Source organism: Magallana gigas, chromosome 7 (genome assembly GCF_963853765.1).
Source record: "Magallana gigas chromosome 7, xbMagGiga1.1, whole genome shotgun sequence".
Classification (NCBI taxonomy): Eukaryota; Metazoa; Mollusca; class Bivalvia; order Ostreida; family Ostreidae; genus Magallana; species Magallana gigas.
In genome coordinates this window covers 3738885-3763190 of record NC_088859.1, presented here as the reverse complement: position 1 = coordinate 3763190, position 24306 = coordinate 3738885, and the positions used below count along the sequence as shown (strand labels likewise).

At 37.7% G+C, this 24306-nt stretch overlaps 2 protein-coding genes across 5 annotated transcripts in view; one reads left to right on the top strand and one right to left on the bottom strand.

Moving 5' to 3' along the window:
- LOC105335248 (serine/threonine-protein phosphatase 6 regulatory ankyrin repeat subunit B) overlaps nucleotides 1–12871 on the top strand; it is a 21509-nt gene extending 8638 nt beyond the window's left edge. For all 3 annotated transcript variants that reach the window (XM_066067066.1, XM_066067068.1, XM_066067069.1), the window contains 26 exons: nucleotides 415–513; nucleotides 1442–1555; nucleotides 1895–1999; nucleotides 3763–3861; nucleotides 3943–4044; nucleotides 4156–4356; nucleotides 4444–4542; nucleotides 4636–4737; nucleotides 4828–4929; nucleotides 5055–5153; nucleotides 5258–5386; nucleotides 5490–5618; nucleotides 5715–5831; nucleotides 5954–6052; nucleotides 6141–6344; nucleotides 6444–6542; nucleotides 6643–6744; nucleotides 7318–7422; nucleotides 7506–7607; nucleotides 7692–7790; nucleotides 7882–8022; nucleotides 8105–8212; nucleotides 8302–8706; nucleotides 9404–10775; nucleotides 10880–11029; nucleotides 11118–12871. In XM_066067066.1, the coding sequence (XP_065923138.1) occupies nucleotides 415–513; nucleotides 1442–1555; nucleotides 1895–1999; nucleotides 3763–3861; nucleotides 3943–4044; nucleotides 4156–4356; nucleotides 4444–4542; nucleotides 4636–4737; nucleotides 4828–4929; nucleotides 5055–5153; nucleotides 5258–5386; nucleotides 5490–5618; nucleotides 5715–5831; nucleotides 5954–6052; nucleotides 6141–6344; nucleotides 6444–6542; nucleotides 6643–6744; nucleotides 7318–7422; nucleotides 7506–7607; nucleotides 7692–7790; nucleotides 7882–8022; nucleotides 8105–8212; nucleotides 8302–8706; nucleotides 9404–10775; nucleotides 10880–11029; nucleotides 11118–11317 (4683 nt within the window). In that variant the 3' untranslated portion in view covers nucleotides 11318–12871. The remainder of the gene's footprint in view (nucleotides 1–414; nucleotides 514–1441; nucleotides 1556–1894; nucleotides 2000–3762; nucleotides 3862–3942; nucleotides 4045–4155; nucleotides 4357–4443; nucleotides 4543–4635; nucleotides 4738–4827; nucleotides 4930–5054; nucleotides 5154–5257; nucleotides 5387–5489; nucleotides 5619–5714; nucleotides 5832–5953; nucleotides 6053–6140; nucleotides 6345–6443; nucleotides 6543–6642; nucleotides 6745–7317; nucleotides 7423–7505; nucleotides 7608–7691; nucleotides 7791–7881; nucleotides 8023–8104; nucleotides 8213–8301; nucleotides 8707–9403; nucleotides 10776–10879; nucleotides 11030–11117) is intronic.
- Nucleotides 11473–24306, bottom strand: LOC105335247 (inositol hexakisphosphate kinase 1). 2 transcript variants are annotated; one of them, XM_011439048.4, is made up of 6 exons: nucleotides 24149–24306; nucleotides 19166–19375; nucleotides 18406–18559; nucleotides 16333–16505; nucleotides 15745–15920; nucleotides 11473–15420 (listed from the first exon to the last, which is right to left on the bottom strand). In XM_011439048.4, exons 2-6 carry the CDS (start codon nucleotides 19359–19361, stop codon nucleotides 14986–14988), a joined length of 1134 nt encoding a protein of 377 aa, XP_011437350.2. In that variant the 5' UTR covers nucleotides 19362–19375; nucleotides 24149–24306; the 3' UTR covers nucleotides 11473–14985. The 2 variants fall into 2 exon arrangements, with proteins under 2 accessions (XP_011437350.2, XP_011437351.2); XM_011439049.4 differs by lacking the exon at nucleotides 24149–24306 and adding an exon at nucleotides 21197–21422.

Sequence of the window (24306 nt, the reverse complement as noted above, 5' to 3'; positions counted from 1 at the left end):
ATTTATTTAGTTAATTCCAAATTAATGCTAAATTTCTTATCAATTTTCATGCAAATGAAGCATAAAAATATATATAATGTATCACAAGAATACATTCACTTATCAAAAAGATTTTATTTGTTGTAAAAAGCTACACGTTTGTACTTACGTGTAGACGACACTCTACAAGTTTAGAGAACGTGTAGAAACCATGTCGTCACAAAAAACTGATGACGTAATTCGCAAAGAATTTAGGTGGTTCCCCTAGTTCACGTACACGTACCCGTACACGTTTGAAATCTCAACCTCTCTAGAGAATACATAACGTGTAGAAAAACGATATTAAACGTCACAGGTAGAACTATTGGTACTTCGATGCTAGAGAAACATTTTTAAAAAATTGTAGATTACATCTCTGTCGCTTTGCTATTTCAGGACGGGAGGACAGCCTTACACTTTGCTGCGACCTTCGCCAAGGACGATGTGGTCAAACTCCTCCTCAACAGAAAGGCTGACCAGACCATACCTGGCGGGGTAAGTATAGGGCCCCCTCCCACCTATCTTAAATAAATCTGTGGATCTCTCAAAGATGTGGACCGGCATTATTTTTATTTCATCACCATGGCGCCAACAGTAAAACGATTAGTGACTGGTCGTTAATTTGGGACACTGTTCCTCAACTTGATTGTGAGTGATCAAGTTACACAGAATTAATTGACATTTCTATTCTGTTTGTACCAAAACACGTATTTTCTCTACTCGCTTGCATGGATAGGCGCGTTAATAATGTGAATCTGATGCCGGCGCCATCATTCATTTCCGGAAGTTCGGAGATCGATGGGTTCCCCTCGCGCTTCTGCTTTCTCCGCCATTGAATTAGCGATGGAAATATCGTGTAAAATCCTCGGTCTTATTTGTTTTTGTGTCCATAATCTCAATGCTAAACAATGAACTTCTCAGAAGAGTTGATGAAATAAGGGTTTTAACGAATTCATGAAAGCTTGCGTTAGATATATTGATAAAGCCGAAGACAAGAGAAAAATTGACATCTTTTATCATTCTGAAGATTTCGGTCAATTTTCTCATGGAAAGAGCGTGTAGTAATGATTGATAGTGGGTATCGAGGTCATTACACAGCAGAATTTAGCGCCACTACCTGCTATTTGCCATTCTATTCTAAAAAGAATTGCACAACCACAGACCACCTTTTTCAAATAGCGACATTACACTTTGTGAATCAACCTTAACATTTTTTCTGTTGATCAAATAAAGTTAAATTTTCAATATTTTGGAAATATACTAGGACTATTTCTTGCAAGCAACATTGGAAGAAAAGTTATCTGGAACACTTTTGTCCATCAGCACACTGCAGACTGATCTCCCGAATCACTGCTCCTATTTTGTATATTTTTTCAAATATTTTTAAAAATTTATAAATTTTAATCCTTTTTTGTCTGGACAGCCGAGGGACCAAATTCCGCTCCACATGGCGAGCGCCCGGCAGAGTGGTGCTCTGTCCATTGTTCAGATTTTGCTGAAAGGGTCAAGCAAGGACCTCCGGCTGACCCAAGACAAAGTAAGGCTCGCATACCTCAGAACCCAGTACAACCGTATTTAATGGGTTTGTTGTCTCGTTTAATTTAACAAATTTAGCGTCTTTACACAATCCTTGATTTAATTGCATTTTGTCCTTTTACTTAGTAATGAACAGTTCGTACCCTGTAAACTTAACAGAAAGAGTCTGCTATAATTGGCTCTACATATATACTTGTCTCTGTGAGGGGACGAGGAATTTGGGTTAGACTGAAGTACATGTTTCTCTTAAAGTTGCTGTAAGTAAATTTGTTTGTTGAAGACATAAAAAAAAATGTCGATAGCTTTTTAATAAAAAGAAAATATATTTCATATCTTATAGAATGGCTGCATTCCTCTATTTTTGGCGGCGGAAGCAGGGAATACTTCGGTTTGCAAGGAACTACTTTCTCAGTGCTCGGAATCTCAACTTCTGCAACAGAGAAAGGTGGGTTAAGCCGCCCTGCAATCACATCCATTCCAGGACTAGTTCATCTAAGTACCAAAAGCAGCATTAAGTATTATATAAATAGTGCCTGTTTGGGAGGGTAACAGTTGAAATTGACACCCCGAGAAAACCATTGTCAACCGACGCGAAGCGGAGGTTGACAATGGTATTCGAGGGGTGTCAATTTCAACTGTTATCCTCCCAAACAGGCACTATTTATTTTGTTATACTGAATGTCTTTTTTAAAAATTTTAAGAAAATTTTACTGCTTTTATATAGGAATAACGTGAATTCTACAGCGAACCGTACGCGCATAATTTTCGCGCATGTAACATTTTTTAATGTTACCCGTTGCCAAGTGCGTTGCTAACGCTGAGGGTAATAGCAAATTTTATTAACTGCGTCTTAACCAATCAGATTTCAGTATTTAACATGAAAGTATAACAATTACTTATATGTATCATTTAAGTTTCACTATAATGAAAAACCCCGACCAAACGAGTTGCATTGAAAATGATATGATGCATATTTTCGCCGTCAAGTTTAGCGATATAATCTTCCGTTTTGCATTATTTATGGAACATTCCTTTACCTTCTCGTGGGAGTAAATTGGAGATGATTCTTCGACCGAATACAGTTGATCAAGTTCAACGTTCATTAAACAGATAACCAAGCACAAAGCACTTGTACATGTAATTGACCACGTCTGGTTCATAATCGTTAATTTTACTCGTTGCGCAATTTCTGTTTTTTCTCCGCATGAAACATTTGGCCCAGTCATATTATGTCTCATATGGCTGCTTTATTTGCATACACTTAACGTGTACTAAGATGGATTCCGTGTATCTCCTGCAATGTTAAATCATTAAAACCATATTGATTCGCCAGTTTCACAAACTCCTATCTCTAAAACACAAGATAAAACGTATTGTAGTTCCTTTGAATTCATCGGTAGGTTCAGGATAATCATGAAAAATGCGCCGGTCGCGAGTATTAGATTGAGAAACTTAAGGAATCATTCTTTGAGTATCTTTGAGAAAATTTTGGTCGGGGCGAGGTCAAATCAAATAAAGCCCGAAGAGAATTTTATCACCTCATAATATTTAAAGAATGATTCCTTATTACTTATATTTATATTATTTCCAATTTATACACTTCAAAACCACTATTTTTTATGTAGCACATGCTATGTATTTCTACGCGGCGCAGCTACACCGTTTTTTGGTTATGCTATAAGGCACGCCAATTTTGTGTCGCTCCTCTTTTATGGAATTATTGGGCTATATGCTTCAAAATTGATTCGTAATGTTATCACAGACAAAGTCGGTTGAAAATGTAAATATATATAAATAGATGCGATAGAATTGTACTTATAATCAAAGAATTGCGATTTGTTTGCTGGAGGTTGTTGCAAAATGGATTCAACATTAAACAACACCAAATAAAACCACTATGGCACCAAACGGCAAGACTGGAACTAGTCTATTGCTCTGATGTATGCAGTTATCAGAAAAACAGATAAATACTTAAACTTGAATAAAAGATATTTAAATTCAATGTTACAACAACATCTATCTTTGATTAAAGAAACGAATTTTAAAGGCTGTAGCACAAATAATGTTGTATCCGGTGATTAAAATTATAAACAAGAGAAATATGGAAAGAGAAATATGGAAAACAGCTGGTTTTGTTAAGTTCGCTGTCGGTTAGTTTTAATTATTTTGTTAGGCATTGATTGTGTTTTACAATGTATTTTAATAAAGGAAAATGGCGACAGTGCTCTCCACATTGCCTGCAGACGACGTGATATAGATATGGCCCGGATGTTGATAGAAGCAGGTTCTCCTGTAGACTTGAGAAATGTGAGTAGCATTGAATTTGAGGAAGAATTTCTGAAACACCGGATTAGGAAATTCTTGCTAACTAAGCGATCTAATTTATAGGAGGAGGGTCACACTCCACTGCATATTGCCGCGTGGGAGGGAGACGAGGTGATGGTCAAATATCTCTACCAGATGAAAGCCAACCCGAATTTCACGGACAAGGTACAAGACATTTTGGACCTGCATTTGTTTTTGAATTATCTTTATATCTTCTAGATGTATACTTGTTGAAAGAGTTCATCAAAATTTACGAAAATTGATCAATCTTTGCAGATGGATCGCGTGCCTGTCCACATCGCGGCCGAGCGAGGGCACAGCGCTATCGTTGACCTCCTGGTGGATAAATGTAAAGCCTCGATCTCAGCCCGCACTAAAGATGGCAGCACTCTCATGCATATCGCCTCCCAGTATGGACACCCCGACACAGCATTAACGTTTCTCAAGAAAGGGGTCCCACTGCATATGCCAAACAAGGTTTGAGTCTTTCAGATAGTTGCCGTTCATTATTCTTTGACTTTTATGTTAGATTTTATTTTAAAATTGAAATCCATCTTGTTCTAGTCGGGTGCCATCTGCCTACACACAGCGGCTATGCGGGGTCACACCAACGTGGTGAGAGCTCTGCTGTCCAAAGGAGCTTCAGTGGACGCCAAAACTAAGGCAAGTTTCAATTGCCATGTACTGTAAAACTTGCACTATATGGGGCCATTGACTAAAAGGTTTTAATACAAGAAAATAATTTGTTTGTAACAGGATGGATACACGGCGCTCCATCTAGCGGTGGAATGTGGCAAACCTCAGGTGGTCCAAATGTTGCTTGGTTATGGCGCACAAGTAGAATTCAAAGGAGGAAAGGTGAATTTTGAAAATTCCATTGTAATATAGTTTAATTATTAAAAAGTGTTTTTCTTTGTTAAAAATGTCTATGATATTACACTTGAATAGGCTGGAGAGACACCTCTACATATCGCGGCAAGAACCAGGGATGGAGAACGATGTGCCGAAATGTTGATGAAAAGTGGAGCAGACGTAAACGCCGTCAGAGAGGTACACACATGCAAATCAAAACTGTAGTTAAGCAAGGCAGTCTAAAGGTTACCGTCTTCTTCAAACAGTGTTTAATACCTGTAGGCCTAGATCAACCATTCTTTGCATTATGTAACTTATTTCAGAACGGAGAGACTGCCATGCACATTGCCGCAAGGAACGGCCAACTGAAGATGTTACAAGCTCTAATGGAAGAAGGCGGAGATCCGACTCAACAGTCAAAGGTCGGTGTCTTTCAAAACAACGTTGATGACTGAAACATATAAATTAACTATTAATAGTTGCAAACTCTCATGCTTGATTTTGTTCTTCTTCCTTTAAACTTTAGAATGGGGAGACTCCTCTCCATGTAGCAGTGCGTCATTGTCACCTGGCAGTGGCGAAAGAACTCCTTACTTACGTCAGCATGACGTCATCACGAATTGACGCTGTCATGTTGGTGAACCAACAGAACTGGGTAAATTTTTCAAATACGGTACAAATAAGATGTAAGATGTGACGTTAAATCATCAATTTGTAAAATGTGATTGTCATGAATATTTGAATACATAAAAATTTAGGAAGGTGAAACGCCCGTCCATTATGCAGCAGAGCTCGTGAAGAGTATGACGCATTTTGAGTTTGAGGACACGGACATAATGAGGCTACTTTTACAGTACGACGGAGACAAGAACATACAAACCAAACTGGTGAGAAGTCGGATTGTCCAGTATTTTGAACAATTTAGAAAGTACATTTCCTTTGCTGAGGCAGAATTACATATTATTCTTCTTGTTTCGATATAGACACACGAGACGTCACTACATTACTGCGCCCGTGCAGGTAACGAAGACATACTATTGGAAATAGTGAAACACATCGGTAACACGTGCGTCCAGAATGCTGTCAATAAACAGTCAAAGGTACTGCTCTGATCTGGATCTCTGATCGAATGTCTAAATTATGATAAGTAAACAACAATCCCAATTTACAATCACAATCAGGGATATTGGATGTAAAACTTTTGGTTTGTTTTTATTTTTAGAATGGCTGGTCACCTTTACTTGTCGCGAGCGAGCAGGGACATCTACAAATCGTAAAGATTCTTCTACAGTATCATGCGCGTGTCGACGTTTTTGACGAGGTAGTATCTCTTTAATTTTCATTTTACTATCATATGTTCTTTATATCTCGTAGATTTTCAATACTGAATATGTTCTTTATTTTGAAAGTATCACGGAAAAGCGGCCCTCCACCTGGCGGCAGAGAATGGGCATGAACAAGTTGCCGACGTGCTGTTGTGGCATAAAGCCTTCGTGAACGCCAAGTCAAAGCTAGGATTGACTCCGCTCCACCTAGCGGCACAGAACGGCTATAACGACCTGGTCCGCCTCCTTATAGAGACACACAATGCCGTCATCGACGCTCTCTCCTTGGTGAGGAGATATCAATGAATTTTAAGATAAATTATATATTAAGGAATGATAACCGTTGATGTGTGACAATATGCTGTGAATACATTTTTTCATTTATAGGCAAAACAAACTCCTTTACACATGGCAGCACAATGCGGGAAAATGGAGGTCTGCAACACGCTAATGAAGATGAGAGCCGACGCTAACGCCACGGATGTTGTAAGAAATCCAGAAGTCAATTCAAAGGCTTAAACAAGTTATTATTATGTGCAAACACTATCTGATACTTAGTAAATAAGCCGGTGTATCATTTTTACAGCATGGTCAGACCCCTCTCCACCTGGCGGCTGAAAATGACCATTCAGATGTCGTAAAGCTGTTCCTGAAGCACAGACCGGAGTTGGTTTCCATGGCAAACACGGTAACCAATCATTGGAGTCGTGTCAAGACCTCATCTTCTGATTAAACGAATTAAAGTGTTTACTCTTAAAAATGTTCTATAATCTTTACAATTATTTTTTATTTATCCTTTAATCACTATAACTTGTATTCTACAATTTGTTTCTATTTAGGACGAAGTAAGTATTTACTGCACGTTTTGTAATTAATGCATGACCGTAAAAATGCAAATGAATGCAATTGGTATCGAATTCCTCCATCCCGACCACAGTAACACCGCTGGAGTGTTGTGTTCATGTTGCATGAGTGCTTCTAGCTGTCAATTGCTTTGTGTTAACACCCATCCCAAATTCCTTAATAAAGTAATTAGTAAATAGTTCACTAAATACCGGTAGTTTCCCCCAGAGTGGAGTTTTAGTGAGAAACGTAAAACAATAGTTTTGTTATCATTTAGAAAATTAGTTTGATTCAGAAATAGGTACATCTTCTTTGGAAATAGAGTACGCCAAATTACTTCAATAAGCTTGCATGCACAGACAATTTTGAACTTCGATTATATTGAGCCAAAGTTCATTCCAGCGTTTCCCTGTTGTAGAACGGTATGACCTGCGCACACATTGCAGCCGACAAAGGGAGTGTGGCGGTCATCCGGGAACTTATGAAGTTCAACAGATCCGTCGTCACCACAGCCAGAAACCGGGTAAGAGATTCCGTCATCATATCGCTGTACGTTTACTCCTATGAGATACCGACAACTAGCTGACTATGTGGGTTATTTTGTAGACGAATAACTCCACAGCACTACATCTAGCGGCGGCTGGGGGCCACAAGGAGGTGGTCGAAGTTCTTCTGAAAGCAGGGGCATCAGCCACGGACGAGAACGCCGTAAGTTTGTCTTTTCTTTTATTTCTGTTGGTTCTTGGTTTTCGTGTTTTGGACATTATCTGACTTGGTTGATAACTGATGTAGGACGGAATGACCGCTATCCACCTGTGTGCCAGGTATGGTCACGTCAACATACTGGACGCTTTAGATGGTCACGTGAACTGGAGAATCACCAGCAAAAAGGTAAAAATAAATAAAGACTTTGATGAACTCTGTAAGAGAAAGTGTCAAAGAATAAGAAGGAAAAAGACTTGTGTTTTTGTGCTTGTTTTAGACCGGCCTCAGTGCTATTCACTGCGCTGCACATTACGGACAAGTAGACTTTGTTAGAGAGATGCTGACGAAAGTTCCCGCCACCGTGAAAAGCGAGCATCCTGGGGGAGGTGATTCTTGGTTAAAAGATCTAGGAGCGGAGGTAAAAATAATCCTAATAATATTCTGTATTGGTAATTATTTATCAGTAAGGAAAACTAACATGTAATTTTCCCCAATTTCAGTCCGGGTTGACACCCCTCCATCTTGCCGCGCAGTCTGGTCACGAAGGTCTGGTTCGTCTGCTTCTGAATTCACCGGGCGTCCAAGCGGACGTTTCCACCAACTCACAGGTAAATGTCTGACCATCCATGTCAAAGGTTAAAATTCCTGATGGTTTATTTTTATTTTTAACCACGTGTCATTTCTTTGCTATCCATAGGGAGCAATCCCACTCCATCTTGCAGCTCAAGGCGGACACTCTTCAGTCGTTTCCTTGCTGTTAAGTAAATCAACGACACAACTTCACGTCAAAGATAAAAGAGGTCGTACGGCGCTCCACCTAGCGGCTGCTAACGGTCACATATTCATGGTGTCGCTGTTGTTGGGACAAGGAGCCGACATAAACGCTTGTGACAAAAATGGCTGGACGGCTCTCCATTTCGCCGCCAAGGCAGGGTATTTGAACGTTGTGAAGCTCTTAACAGAAAGTGGGGCTTCTCCGAAGTTTGAAACAAAGGAAGGCAAAGTGTCCATATGTTTCGCCGCGGCCGCCAACCACTCCGACGTCCTGAGTTTTCTAATGAAACGTGACCACAACACGAACCACTTGATGGATGATAAAAAGGTAGGAACTTTGTTTGATACATCATTTGAATTTCTTTTCTTTTTTAAAGTCCACACAATCACGCCTCATTTGATAGCGCTAACGGGCGTCAAACGGATGCAGAAACGGCGACATATTGCAATCTGTTGTTTCTCATTCATGAAGGAAGTCTACGCCGCTGTTGGAGTCTTGCGATAGGTGTAGGTATAAAACGGATAATAACGAACATACGTCGTCGTGTACGAAATGAATAAATACCGGCTAAAAAAACTCTTAAAAAATTGTTTTTAATGGAATTATATCAGTTGTTTACCGGCCACGTCAGAGCACGTCCCCCTAATCTTTACCACATCCAATGGTTATACTATGTACGGTTATGATTAGGGTCATACGGACCAGACTAAAGGCAGGGTAAAAGGACTGCATGAGTTTCGTACAAGACGCATGATATTGCAAAGCCAACGTATTTAAACGGCATCTATTGTTTATTATATAGTATCCATTCCAAGTTTTCAATAAGCTCAAAACTTTCTGCCGAAAGATGAATTCATCGGACATCACCGAACATTAAACGAACTCGCTAAATAAGGAAATAGACAAATACGCATGCAAACGGAGACGAACGATCCGAAAATCATTTTGGACGTCCGTTAGGGTTATCTCATAGGGTGTGATTGAGTCTTGGGGTAGAGTAAAAATCGTTTTATTTTTCTTTCAGTTTGTGTTTGATTTAATGGTATGTGGAAAGAACAGCCGCAACAAGTGCATTGAAGAATTCATTTTGCTCTCTCCTGCTCCAGTAGATACTGCCGCTAAACTCTCAAACAATTTTCGAATTCTGGCCGTGAGAGAAAAGGAGCGTTCACGTGATTTGACTTCAGCGGGAGATTACTGCGAGAACATGGCGACGGAACTCCTGGCCATTGCTGCCAGCGCCAACAGTGCGGGTCACATTCTGAAGGCCGTCGATTGTAACGGAACGCCGTTCTTAGACGTCCTCATTGAGAACGAGCAGAAGGAGGTGGTGTCACATCCCGCCGTCCAGAAGTACCTTACAGATGTATGGATGGGGAATCTGAAATGGGCGACGTGGAAGATCGTGATGGTGTTTATGACCTTTCTATTCATTCCTATCATCTGGCTTGTGTTCTCTCTGCCCCTTCGTCATCGATTTAACCGTGTTCCCATCATCAAGTTCATGGCATACCTTGTGAGTCACCTGTACTTGATGTTGTTGTTTCTCCTGACTGTCGTGTATCCCCGCGCACCTATCTGGCAGTCTGCTTCCATGATCCCCAGTGTCTATGAATGGCTCCTGTTGTCATGGTTATCGGGACTTCTCGTGTCAGAATTGACAAATCCCGGTGACAGAGGAGGACTCGGATGGGTCAAGGTTATTTCCATAGGAATTAGTGCAATTGGAGTATTTTGTCACGTGCTAGCGTTTGCATTCGACACAAACGATAGACTGCTGCTCATATTCATTCGAAACTATTTCTTTGCCTGGGCCCTTTTGATGTGTTTCGTACAGTTGTTAGACTTTTTGTCCTTCCACCATTTATTCGGTCCATGGGCCATCATTATCCGTGATTTACTGAAAGACTTGACTCGGTTTCTTGTCATCTTGTTGATATTTATCGCTGGATTCACGTTACATTTACTGGCGATTTACCAACCCGTCTACGCCCCAAAGACGGTCAACCCCAGCCAGGGCCTGGGGGACGGGAATGGAGAGGCCCACGTCTCACAGATCACCCTCGTCGAGTCCTTCGGTCTCCTCTTTTTCTCCTTGTTTGGACTTGTAGATCCTGACGGTTTACCTACAACCAATCAAAGTCCAATCTGGGTGGTGGACATGGCCAAAGTGACCTTTGGGATTTACATGATGGTTACCTTAGTAGTACTGATCAATCTTTTGATCGCCATGATGTCGGACACTTACCAGAGAATTCAACAACAATCAGACACAGAGTGGAAGTTCGGGCGAGCGAAACTAATTCGTAACATGAACAAGACTTCAGCTACCCCTTCCCCACTAAACTTGTTCACAAAGCTCTTTACGTACTGCCGGGCCATATATAAACACAAAGGTATGTACACGTCTAGCTTTCAAAGATTGTTCTGTAAGCTGCATGAGCAACGCTATGCAAAGCGTTGAGAGTCCGTTGAAATTAATGAAATATCTCCTTTTCAGGTAAGCTGTGCAGCGTCCATGCTGATGAATACATTAGCGATGATGACGACATCGATGCGTTTTCCGATTCCCGGTCCGTGGATCTTTTAGCGCACAATGCAGGGTGGTTAAAGAATGTGGTCAGGAGAAACACCCAAGTAGCTCCTGACGGTAAGTACTCGGTAGAGATGGAGCAAAACGAAGAAATTATGTGGTCACTTTTACAACAATATAAAAATCTTTCCTGTATTTGTTGTAGGGGGATTTCTTCGTGTGTCACACCACGGGAACGGCCCCCTGCGGCTCGAAGACGTGGTGGACTGGCCAATGGTTGTGAAGAAATACCAATCCATGCAAGGGATGGAAAACATCGGTACAAATCTCTCAGATGAAGATGAGAACGACGCAGTCAACAAGGGTGTGTCTGGTTTCGAAAAAGACAGTGCCACCATTACTTAGAAAAGGCAACTCTGTCCTTTGAGCGTGTGCCTTACCTTGGGACATTATACGAGTGAACAGTTTATGTTTATTAAGATTGATAAATACACCATGTATCTTTGCCTCAGATGTTTGTGGAAATTTAAACATTAACATCAACAACTCCGAAAAATACCAAAGATTTTGCTTTTTTATTGCAAAGATAACTTTACAACACATAAAATTCTCATAGAGTAAAGATATGTCTCTATAAACAAAACATCACAATCCATGTAGCTTTGCCATTCAGTCACATGTAAAAGGTCTTTTTCTAATGTCAACATGCAACTAATGTACCTTAACTAAACACTATATTGAATACTACTGAAACAGTCCAAAGTGTACCAGAATGAGACACTTTGGTTTATATTGCATCAATATGAATAATTAATCTAAGGGGGGCAAAGCTTAATAATTGAATGAATATACATGTATTCACATTTCTACAGTATTTCAATGACCAAGAAACATACAAGACCTCCTGTCAAAAAAATATTTTAATACATATACAGGAATTTTTGTGTATTGGGTTGTTTTTTATAAATTCTTTTCCGTGGACAAAAAAAAATGCTTTTTATCAACTCTTAATACTACAGTATGACGCCAAGATACGGTAGCAAGGTTTGTCTTGTCAGTTGTATTCCAATAGCATGGGAAATAGTTAGACATCACGTGACTAGACTGGTCCTCATTGTGAGACACCGTATATGACTAGTAAGCTGGTCCCCTACCCCTAAACTGTCAAGGATGCAAAATGACTCCCTGAGATGATAATCACAACATGAAAGTTTCTATTGCAGATGATACTAATTTACAACATAAATCATGTTAGAAATTCTTAAAACTTCAAGACACTGAATAAAAAAACAGGTTTGAACCTCTAAAATTATCAGGAGTAACACAAAACATGGGAGATGCTGCCAATGTCCCTGGAATGCAAGTCCATCTCGTGCAATTAAGGGATTGCTGACTGAAACCAAATAGAGTATCGAGACTGTGTCGGAGAAGAGGGGGGGGGGGGGGTATGTTAGGCTTTGTTGCTGTATATTGGTATATTGTGCTTAAGAAGGGGACTTAATCTAAGGTGCACTGCTGCAGAGTGGCATCCTGTGTCTGCCACCATTACTGACAACCTAATCTCTTCCAAACTTTTGTTCTTGATACAAGGACATTAAGACCAGTTTGTGTCGTCTGTGGTGTACAAGTGTCCCTATTTAAAACTAATTACAAGTACTAAAGAGTTTTTCTCCAGAGATGAATAGGTACCATATGAATACATGCAGTCACTGCTATGAATGCTATAAGTGTTGTCAACATGTTCATGAAATCAGACCTATAATTCTGAGTGATTCTACTTAGCCATTTAACTTTATTGGAGACTTGCTCATCAACACCATTAAACACCATTAAACAAACAAATCAAGACAACCAGGAAGTCATGTACTTTGAATGAAATATCTGAAATGTTTCTTACTGATATTGGGATATAACAAATTCACAATTACTTAAAAGTAAATACATCAAACGAACAAAAAATAGACATAAACATTGCATCTTGTATACACATTTAACAATTATAAAAATTCACAACTTAAAGACTCAATGGATAGATTGCTGACTATCTGATTTCAAACATTGTAAATTTGTATATCAAGACTCTTAAATATAAATCTTAGTCTTTACTTTAAATGTAAATAGTTGTTTGTTACAAATGTTACTACCATTCAAACTTGCGACTATACACTTTGCAAGTTCAAACATCGAACAAGCAACCGAGGGCATGAAGAAAAGATCTCCCAAGATTAGGGATGAGAAATGTTTCCAGCCACTTAAAATACACAATTCACCACCATTCACCAAACCAAAGCATGAGATCATTAGTTCTGGTTTTAAACATCATAATATTTACATATAATCATGGTAATACAGTCCATGTTCTATACAATCCAGGCTGATAACAAAACATCTCTCACACCAGTTGGAATTGTTAAATTACACCAGGAATGACATATAGGTCTCTAGAAAAATTTATTTCCCTCAAACAAAAATTTTTATACTAACATATCGGATTCTCAAGAGAAATTTTCATGTCAGCTCTCTCAATTATATCAAATTTTCTTCAATTCAAGAGGACTAATAATTTTGGGTAGGAAAAGAAAATAAATTTTAGGAGAGGGGGTTACACTGCTTTCACTTATCACCCAAGAATATTTTTATCAAAAATCATCTAATTTTTAAGGACAATTACGCATGAAATGCTACACTAAAGCTTACTGTGGAATCATTGAAATTTATGGTGACTCAATGTTTGTGCATTCTGTGGGGCCCCTCATTAGTATATCCTAAAAATTCTGTCCCCATCAATATGTAAATCAATGATATCTATGAAAATTGACCCCCTCAAAAGTTAATGATTCCATAGTATTTGAACCCCTCATTTGAGATGAGCTAATAACTAAATAACAAACCTACAAAAATTAACAACATTTAAACTGTCAAATTCTGAATGTTAAAATTTTAGTGAGATTGAGATGGTCCCAAAGGTTCACTTTTCATTTTCATCAATGTTGTGGAAAACACCATGATCTGGTCACTTTTTTAATCACAAAAAGAGTTTACACATTTTGAGATGGCTTGCAAAAACACTTCATGATTTTACTGTGAGAAAGTCATCATATGAAATTATGAAAAACCATATACATCATCCTGAACTTTGAGGTTTTTTTTTTTTTTTTTTTACAAAAAACTTCTTTTTAAAAAAAAAAGTTGAATAAATGAGTTGCAATAACAAGACATGGAAGTAATAACAAAAGCTCCCAGTTTCTTTTTGAGAAAATAAAACTAAGCTCTGTTTTAAAACCTGACAACAACTCTGTGTTTTCTGGTGTATTTATAAAAGTTTAAATGAATTCTCCAATATGAAGAACAAAAGAGGAGTACATGCATCCCTCAGTTAATGTCATGTATCACAAATAACAAACATCAACTCTGTACAAAACCAAAATATAACAATAAATATGTACATGTATCAGTGGTGAGTCCATATTAATGTGTGAGGTTTATGTCCCTTTGATCAACTATAACAATGTTCAAGGTATTTGTGTGTACCAGTACCTACAAAGTATCTATATCCATGTCTATTAGGAGGCAAGAGTCATTACATCCATTTACCTGTGCACATGATGAGGAAGGTTTAACTATCAGCCTATATGTATGCATTAATAATGTGCTCATATCCATCAGTCTATAACTTCATGAGGTTTTCATATCCATTATCTAGCCTATAGTGATATGAAGGGTTTATATCCATTTTTTCAGTCTATGATATGAAGGATTTTATATCCTTTTGTGAGTCTATAATAATAATAGTTTATATCCATTCATCAGGATAGTTTATATGCCTTAATGAGCCTAAGTGATCTGAAGAAATAATATCCACTCATTTGCCAAAATGATAAAAGGTTCTGGTAATATCTATATATCTATAAAACGTGTATATGTCTATGACTTGTGTACTATTTCCATTGGATCAGAGTTCTCATACTCTGTCAGAATACATGCAAATGTACTCTTATGCATGCAAACAATGCACACTCACTGGCTTTCTCCTCTCAGGACGACAGAATTATCAATTTTCCGTAGACGACAACTCATCTCATGTCAGTGAAAACGTCAATAAGATTCTTTAGTCCGTACAAATAGCCCTGATCTGGGCCCGAGTGGACAGTCGTGTCATTCTGGAACCCACTGTGGGTGCTGTGGGCAAAGTCAATCATGCGCACATCCACCGGGTTGGAGCCTGGGCCAGCCTTGTCATTGCCCAGGCCCTTGCCCGGGTGGTCATCCTGAGAGCTGCTGTCGTACATGATGAGGAGTGAGCTGGAGTAGAAGCGGTACGTGTCATGTGACTGAATGTGTCGGTGAAGGTCCTTCAGCTTTTGTATGATTGGATCTAACAAGTCTTTCCTCAGTACAAAGCCGTTGTGGAGAAACTGGTGCAATGTCTGTTTGAAACCGTCCACACCTAAACTTCTTCCATAGTATTTATTGACACAGACATATTTATCACTGTCTTCCTGATAAACCTGCATGAAAGAAAATACTAAAATGTATTTGTAATCATTTTAATTATTAATCTCAACTTTAAAAGATGCCCAGTCTTGTTCTCTTCACAAAAATCTTTTACTACAAAATATATTGTCATTGACAACCTGTAAAACTGATCAGATGTTGTATAATGAGAGGGTCCCCAATGATTACCTGTATGGTACTGATACATAGGAACTAGTGTTATTAGAGGGTCCCCAGTGAATACTTTAATACTAATATATAGGGATAAGGTGTTTTGAAAGGTTCCAAAAAGACTGTATATACATATAATGCATTATGAGATGGTCCCCACTATTTACCTGCATCCCACAGATCCTGACCCCGAGGCTGCTGGAGGTCGTGTTCTGGCACTTCTTCATGAACCGCTCCTTCTTGTCCGGCGAGACGTCATCCCCGTGTTGGCGCGTGCCCATCTTCAGGTCCAGGATGCTTGGGTGACAGTACTGAGCTGCCACATTCTCCAACAAGATGAATTCTGAGAGGGTGGTCAAGGACTGATTTCTACACTCACCTTATATCAATTTAAGATTGGGTTACCACAACCAGAAAGAATGCTGAATTGCATAAAAATTGTACAATTTATGTAACAATGTATTACAGTAAAGCTAGAAATAAGAGTCACGCACGGATCAAGGGGGGATGGGGGAGGGGGGTGAGGGAAGAGAGGGTTTTGGACCCCCTGGAAAAATTTAATTCACATATTAAATTTACCAAAAACAGGTCTAGGTCCCCATTTGGAAAAATTATCTGGATCCACATAATGAGTATTAACTCATTATTTGCCAAGCTAATTCATCTGTTTGTACAAAAAATTTCCTAGACTTTTGAAATCCAGAGACGATACACTCGTATATGGGTGTGAGCACAGAGCCTGAATCAAAGGATACTGCAGTGAGTGACCGGCCCCTGGTTGGCTTTCCTCAATTTGGTCAGCGTCTTCTTATGACAACGCAGGCTCCAGGGATTTATGTTTTCTGTTTTATTTGTTGAGTCTTGTGAGTCAAAAACCTGGTCAGTCTGAGTACTAACCTCAACACTGCCACTTCTTAGAAGTCGTAAGCTTAAAAAAGAAAGGTCAATAACATTGAAATACAGCAAGTTCCCAATAGTCACTTACTACAAACATGTTTTTCAAATTTTATGAATTTTGGTTTGAGAATATGAAATATTTCATAATCAGACTAGTAAACTAAAATTGCTGCCTGATGTGCAGAAATGCATGAATATGATTAACCAACTAAAAATTATATTCCCTGCAAAGCCTGTTTTGAATACAGTATAAAATGCAATGTTGATATTGTAATTTTTGACATTGGTTTGATAACTAAAGTATGAGTCTTTGATATCTTAAAGAACAATGTTTATGGTTCAATACAGACTGAGGGATCCACTTATGAAAAATCATAAGGCTACAGCTTTATATGTCCAATAACTATTGTACAACATTTTCTAAAAAATAAATTTGTTTGCTTTTTAGAACATGCCTGGGCAAAATCATGTCTATACACATACAGACAGACATATAGACTGATCAACACTGAGATTCCAATAAACCCCCACACCCATTATATCACAGTTACCTTACATGTTTCTACACCTCATTATATCACAGTTACCTTACATGTTTCTACACCTCATTATATCACAGTTACCTTACATGTTTCTTCACCTCATTATATCACAGTTACCTTACATGTTTCTACACCTCATTATATCACAGTTACCTTACATGTTTCTACACCTCATTATATCACAGTTACCTTACATGTTTCTACACCTCATTATATCACAGTTACCTTACATGTTTCTTCACCTCATTATATCACAGTTACCTTACATGTTTCTACACCTCATTATATCACAGTTACCTTACATGTTTCTACACCTCATTATATCACAGTTACCTTACATGTTTCTTCTAAACCTATGATGGTGTTTTATGTACCCATAGCCAAAATTAAACATGTATAATATTTCAAAAATATCTTTTGATTCAATGAATTGAAAGTGACTCTTTTTAACCTTAGATGGGAGAGCAGCTGTGTGCTACTGTAGTCCTTTCACTGAAAATTACAAGCAGTAATGTGAAAATTTATAAATAATTAGGATGATCTTAACTGTGAAAAATTCTGGTCCCAAATACCCTTGTCTTTCATTGAATGCAAACAAATCATTACTCATTAGATCATCAGGAAATCCCCATCAATCAATGACTTGTAAACACACATCAACTACACAATATGAACATGCCCCAGACATGCCTTGACAATCCACTTCTCAGCAAGAAGCATGACATTGTACCAGTGTAAAACTTTCAGCATTAAAGCCTAGCTGCAGGTCTGTAGCTCCCGGTCTGAATAAATTTGGGTGGATGACCTGGGAGCTACAGGGCCTCCCATAGTAAAAAACTGCAATTTACAGCGCACAAAAAATTGCGCTAGCTTTGGACTGATTAACCATATTTCCGAACACATTCTATACAAATATTTGATTCTAAAAAATTCCTCCGACATTTTACTACAGAAATCATTACTTTACTTGCCTCTGAAATTTTTTTAAACACTATCACCAGCCCTGTAAAGTGAAGTGGTGCAGTTTGTTTACATGTAAAAATGGCGACTCTCAATCTCGACGTAAATTTAATACTTCAATTTCCAAGGTTGGTAGCGTGTTTTAAGAGAAAGTTTGCGGCAAGTAAAGTACCAATATCAGTAGTAAATTGAATGAAGAACTTAAAAATATTCAGTTTTTACACAGAATATCTTATAGCTTATAGAAATAAGGTTAGTAAGTCCAAAGCTAGTGCAATTTTTTGCGCGCCGTAAATTGCAGTTTTTTACTATGGGAGGCCCTGTAGCTCCCAGGTCGTCCATCCAAATTTATTCAGACCGGGAGCTACAGACCTGCAGCTACATTAAAGCTGGGCCAGGTATTTGAACCAGTGTAAAACAAATGGGTACCTGTGTTGTCCTTCTTCTTTCTTGACTTTCTGTGAAGCCCTCTCGGAGAAGTTTTCACACTTGGATGATTTCTGCCAGTCAGTGGACGTGGGTCGATGACCCAGGATTGTCACATACCCGTCACTGTCCTCGTGAATCTCCACTTCTATGGTTCCTAACAAATACAACAAAACCATACAATACAGGTTATTGTACTAGAGGTCATAGTACATGTAGTACTTCCAGGCTGAGGATTTTATTTTCCGGAGACTGAAATAGTATCCCCTAACTTAGAGGTCTACTGATTTAGGATTGCATAATAGACAGAGAGTACAGCATATGAGGTTGTTGTTGTCGCTGAATCCAGCTGTGAAAAGCTTGTGGTTAAAATGCACAAGGGTTTACCCCTGAATTCTGGTGTGATTTGATTCACTATGTGGTCATTGCTGAAAATTGCTTGAAGTTAAAATAAACAAAGTTTTTACCTCTAAATTCTGATCATCTAACAAGCCACAGTCCTAAACTCTGCAGTAAACTACAATATACAGGTATGAGGTTCGTACCTCTGAACTCTGCAGCAAACTACCATGTAGTTAAACTTACAATACACCAGGTTCTTACCTCTGAACTCTGCAGTGAACTAGTTTAACTTAACAATACACAAGGCTCTTTCCCCTGAACTCTACAGTGAACTAGTTAAACTTACAATACATGAGGTTTTTACCTCTGAACTCTGCAGTGAACTGCTTGAGGCTACAATATACATTTATGAGGTTCTTACCTCTGAACTCTGCAGTGAACTGCTTAAGGTTGTGTGGTACGTTGAGGTAAAAGTTGTATTCCCGTACGTTCAGTGGTTTACACACAGTCTTGTCGTCGTACTGGAACATCCCCGTGTGTCCACTGACCTGGTGTAGAAAGGGCTGCAGCGGCACAGATTCATACTCCTCTCCCATAACACCGCTACACTCTGGCATCCTCCTGATAAGGTCTGGAAGTAAAATAACTATACTCAATATTAACTCAAACTAAGGTCTGAAATATATAAACTGAATATCAACTCCTCATAAGTTCTTCAAATTAATAATACACTCAATATCAACTCCCAATAAAGTCTGAAAATGAAATTCATGATATATACATGTTCTCCATATAAATTCTGAACTACCTTTCTGAATAGTCAAATCAATGGCCAAAATGAGCTGTTAATGAGTGTTGGGGTTGCTGTAATTTTGTCTACCTAAGTCTTGAGCTCTCACTAAACCTTGAGAGGTATACAGGCAGGTAAGTCTTTACATTAGCAGCTGTTAATTAGTGCTGACACAGCTGAGGCTGCTGTACTACTGTCTACCTCAGCATTTACCTAAATCTTGAGGAAATATCTACCGCTAAACTGTCAGTAGTGGAGAGAAAGCCACAGTGAGTGTTAGTAGTGACCTGGTTATAGGACAAGGCTAGTTGTAATCGGCTGTACATACATCACACAGTTCAGAACAACAAACAAACAAACAGTGTTAAGTGGATCCTGTCTGAAGTAACCCACATATACCATAATATACAATACCTAAACTAAATATTTCAACATACTGTTGCAAGAAAATTCCAGAAAAATCTTTTCATTCCTCCGTTTCAAGTTTTACTAGTGATGAAATAATTTATGACACATCAACTTCAAAACAGATCGAGTCAAGTTAAGTAAACAGTAAAGCTCTTAATCAAGAAAAATGCAAATATCATTCATGAGAGTCTTCTGTTTTAAAGTCTTCCGTTTTATACATAAAATACCTATAAATATACCTACAAACCAATCTTAATAAATAAGAGTAGACACTCACTCTCCTTCTACTTAGTGAAGGACAACAAAGCCCGGATAGGATTGTGACAGATTACAACCTAGCATGCTACCGCCTTTCTCCACTCACACAATAACTGGCTTGCTCCAGCAGGGGCCCCTTCCAGTGTCAAACCACTACCTGTCCTTCTTTATATTAAGAAAAACAACACCTATCGTAATCCAAAGATTACATGTACCTGGGTTTTCAACAGAAGAGTAAGGCAAAGCGATTTCTTCAAACATTTCTTCATGGTATTAATTTTTTCTTTAAGTAAACACTGCACTTATACTGCATAAAATTTTTTAAGACTCTTGAGACAAAACAGAATTATTGATACCAAGATTTCCTAGCAGAAACTGTGTACTCAGAAAAACAACAAATATAAGAATATTTTGAAATGCTATTGATTTTCATGGAAGTTTAAACACATGCTACCCTTAAGCAATTATGAAATGTTATTGCTTTTAGGTCAACATTAAAAAGCATTGAGCTTGGTAATACATATCCTTTTGAGAAAAATCAATATTTTTACATTGAACCCAATTTGATCAATATCAGTCATTTATATTTGTTTACATTATGAATACTCTTAACTTTTTTAAAGATGCCAACAGTCATTAATTAGGGAAAAAAATAAACGAATATAAGGGGCAAGTCACTAGGAAAATACAATATAAAATTAAAAAGCAGTTTGGATTTGTAAATCATTATTTATAGGTTGATGTATATAAAAAAGGACTTTCCGGTAACATGGATTCTACAAGTTTATTTTATGTTCATCCCAATTACTTTAACCAAAAAATCATAAGTTTAATTGATGAGAGACTTTAAATGAATAATATTTTATACTGATCTGATGCCAGTGAACTTTTAAAAATTCATTTCTAATGTACTTAACCAATAGTTTGTATTGCATATATTTATAATCTATACTCAAATTCATCCGTCACAGAGAAATTATTTAGTAATGTACTCACAGTACTAGTTTGGAATAGATATTCTAGCAAGCAGATATTCTATTCATTTCCTGGTTTATAGCACAGAATACACCTATAACTCTCACACACAAACTGTTTTGTTTCTGTCACTCCCTCCGTTTGACAGTGGAGGGTATTTAGTGAGTGCCCTTCTTCATTACAGAAGAGTAGCTGTGGCCTTGACCTTTTCCCACACAGCGCATATAACTAGCGCTGGTCTGATTGATCAAAGCAAAACTGGGTGTAGCCAACTGGTGATACATATCAATTAGGATTTGCACTGGCTATCATTAGAGAGTAGAAATGATGAACCACTTATCTGCACTAATAACTCTAGCATAAAATCTCCATCATACTCTGCTCTTAATTAGAGATGAATGGATGATACAAGTACTTCCAGTTGTTTAGGGAATTCCAAATACTGGTGCTTCAATACACCATTACAAGTGCTCAGTTCAATGGTATTTAGACTACATGTAAGTCATAAGGACATTGATGATTTTAATTTTAGCCTCTCATATCAAAGTCAAATAGAAAAGGTCTTGTGAACATGTAGATAGCACAGCTTGAGACAACAAGTCAATGGTTTATCATGGTGAAATGCAAGGTTGCAGTCAAAACAAATTCTATATATACAGTAAGCTGAGTAATGATAATGAATGTAGTACATGTTTTATAAAGACTGTGTCATTTTTAGGACATTGCCATAATTATTCATCAAGATATTAAAAATACATTTATATTTACATGTATAAGTATTGCAAGGACACCATGCAGACATAGGTTTTTTGATGTCTTGTTCATTTTAGATTTTATGCATTCTAAGGTAAAATATATTTTCTATCCCCTGTAAAATAAAAATAAATACATGTATTTGTGTCCTACTAAATGAAGTTTTTAATCATCAGTGCTATGTTTTTTCTAACAAGTTTGTCATTACAAAGATTAAAGAATTATAAAATCAAATCACGATATGAGCTTTATAAAGCTGTACACAGCCATGAATTCTATGTACTGCATCTCGCTTGTTACTTGACAACCTATTTTCAAACTTTGGTTGACCATCATTTATACCCTAGTAATGTTTTGTCAATATGAAAAATAACAAAATAAATTTTAAATTTTTTTTCAGCTCAAGTCATGACCATGCCCCACTAATAACAATCAAAGTAATGAAAGCCGGGCTCTTTTGGTGTGTCTACGCATATTGTGTAGTAAAGACTGAAAATCTCTCTCTCTCTCTCTCTCTCTCTCTCTCTCTCTCTCTCTCTCATGCTTTTAATGTCGGCAAAGCGTCAGCGAGCGACCAAATTTTGTAAGCGGCTAAAAACAAGAATATGTTTGTCTAGTAGAAAAAAGTTCAACAGTTGCTGCCTTGAATTTTGCAACAAGCGTTATGTTATATCCAATTCCCATTTCTTCAACGCGCAGCAAAGTAATTCATGGAAATTCATGCGCATTGTATGTGTCCAAAATGCATAGTCTTGTTTTTAAAACACGTTATTAATAAGAAAACTAAAAAAAGATAAACAATTTCTCAAAATTTAAAAAAAAAACCAAAATACCAATACTTTTGACAAAACGTGGCTCTTTGTGTAACTATTTGGTATAGCGAAAGCTTTTACTTTGACGCTGTTTGGTTTTTTGTTTACTTTTGAATTTGTGCTATTTATAGTAAACTTGGTGATTTGCCTGCCTGCAGCCAGGACTCTGCTCAGCAGAGCCCGGCTAAAATCCACTTATTTAAGGGGAAGGGAGTACATGTATTATGACTCACAACCATGACTGAGCTTGTTGCTTTACAACCTTTTCTTTAAAATCAATTACACTTTGAAATAAGATGTTATTATTCTTTAATCCCAATACATTTGATGCTGTGACTAACCCCTGGAGCTGAAAGGTAAACACCTTACAGGAGAAAGAACCTTGGTTGTTTTAAAGGGCTAAGATCATTTGAGGGGGAGGAGTGGGATTGTCAGACTGGTTTGATCCCCGGTGTAAGATACATGTAGTTCAGTTGGTACAGCACGTACCTCCCTAGAATTTCAGGGGACCTGAGTTCAAATTCTTGTCTGATCCATCATTATATCTCCCATCATGTTATACTCTAATTGCATCTATACTGATGACAATCATTTTATTCTATCTTATTAATGTCTACCAGGGAGTGTTAACTTTAGCTGCATTAGGCTTGGCGATGATATATTACCTTGCCAAATCTCAACATATATTTCATTCATTACACTCCTAACAGAGAAATTGTAAAACTTTGAAAACTAGATAGCTCACAACTTTATACAAATACATATATATCATATGAACAGATTATCTAATTGGTTTGATAATTCATTATCATCGTCTATCCAAAGGGCCTTGTGTAGGGAAAAAAACATTGTTAAAAAAGTGGGAACCCCAGAGGACTTCTCGATTTTGAATGTTTACGCGAGAAATCAACAAGTTTGTTTATGTTGGTGTAAAAAAAAATTATACTTGTGATACCTTGAAGAAAAATCATTTATAAAGGAATACGAATCGAGCTGATGAAGCGAGGCTGTATCCAACACGGCCTTCTCCTTTGTAATTTTTCCTCCGAGGTACCCACTTTTGTATGGGTTTTTTTTCTACACAAGCCGCTGTGGTCTAAACACATCCATGGGCCTGGGAACTATATAACTTATTTTAATTTCATTATAACAATTTTACGTTTACAATTTCTTGCTATTTAGAAATGATTTTAAGTGAGAAAATAACGAAATCTGACTCACTAACACTGACTGCTATATATTATCCAAGCTACAGGGCTTTTTTTATTTAAAAAAATATTTCACAATACGCTCATTTTACTGTTTATTCACGCTTTCTACGGCAACATTATGAATGGAATAATGGCATCATATAAAATTAGAGTAAAAGATGTTGTTCCTTTCATAGATGCGATTAAACAATACTTACCATGAAAATTATACAACGTTATTTTAGTTATAAGCGTAGTTGCAGTCGTTAGATGCTTTTCCTACCGGAAGTGACACAAATTCGATCATTATGCTCGATCCCGATCGAAATTAACAGCCGTTCATTAAAGTTACCTCCCTTTGTCTAGACATGTCATG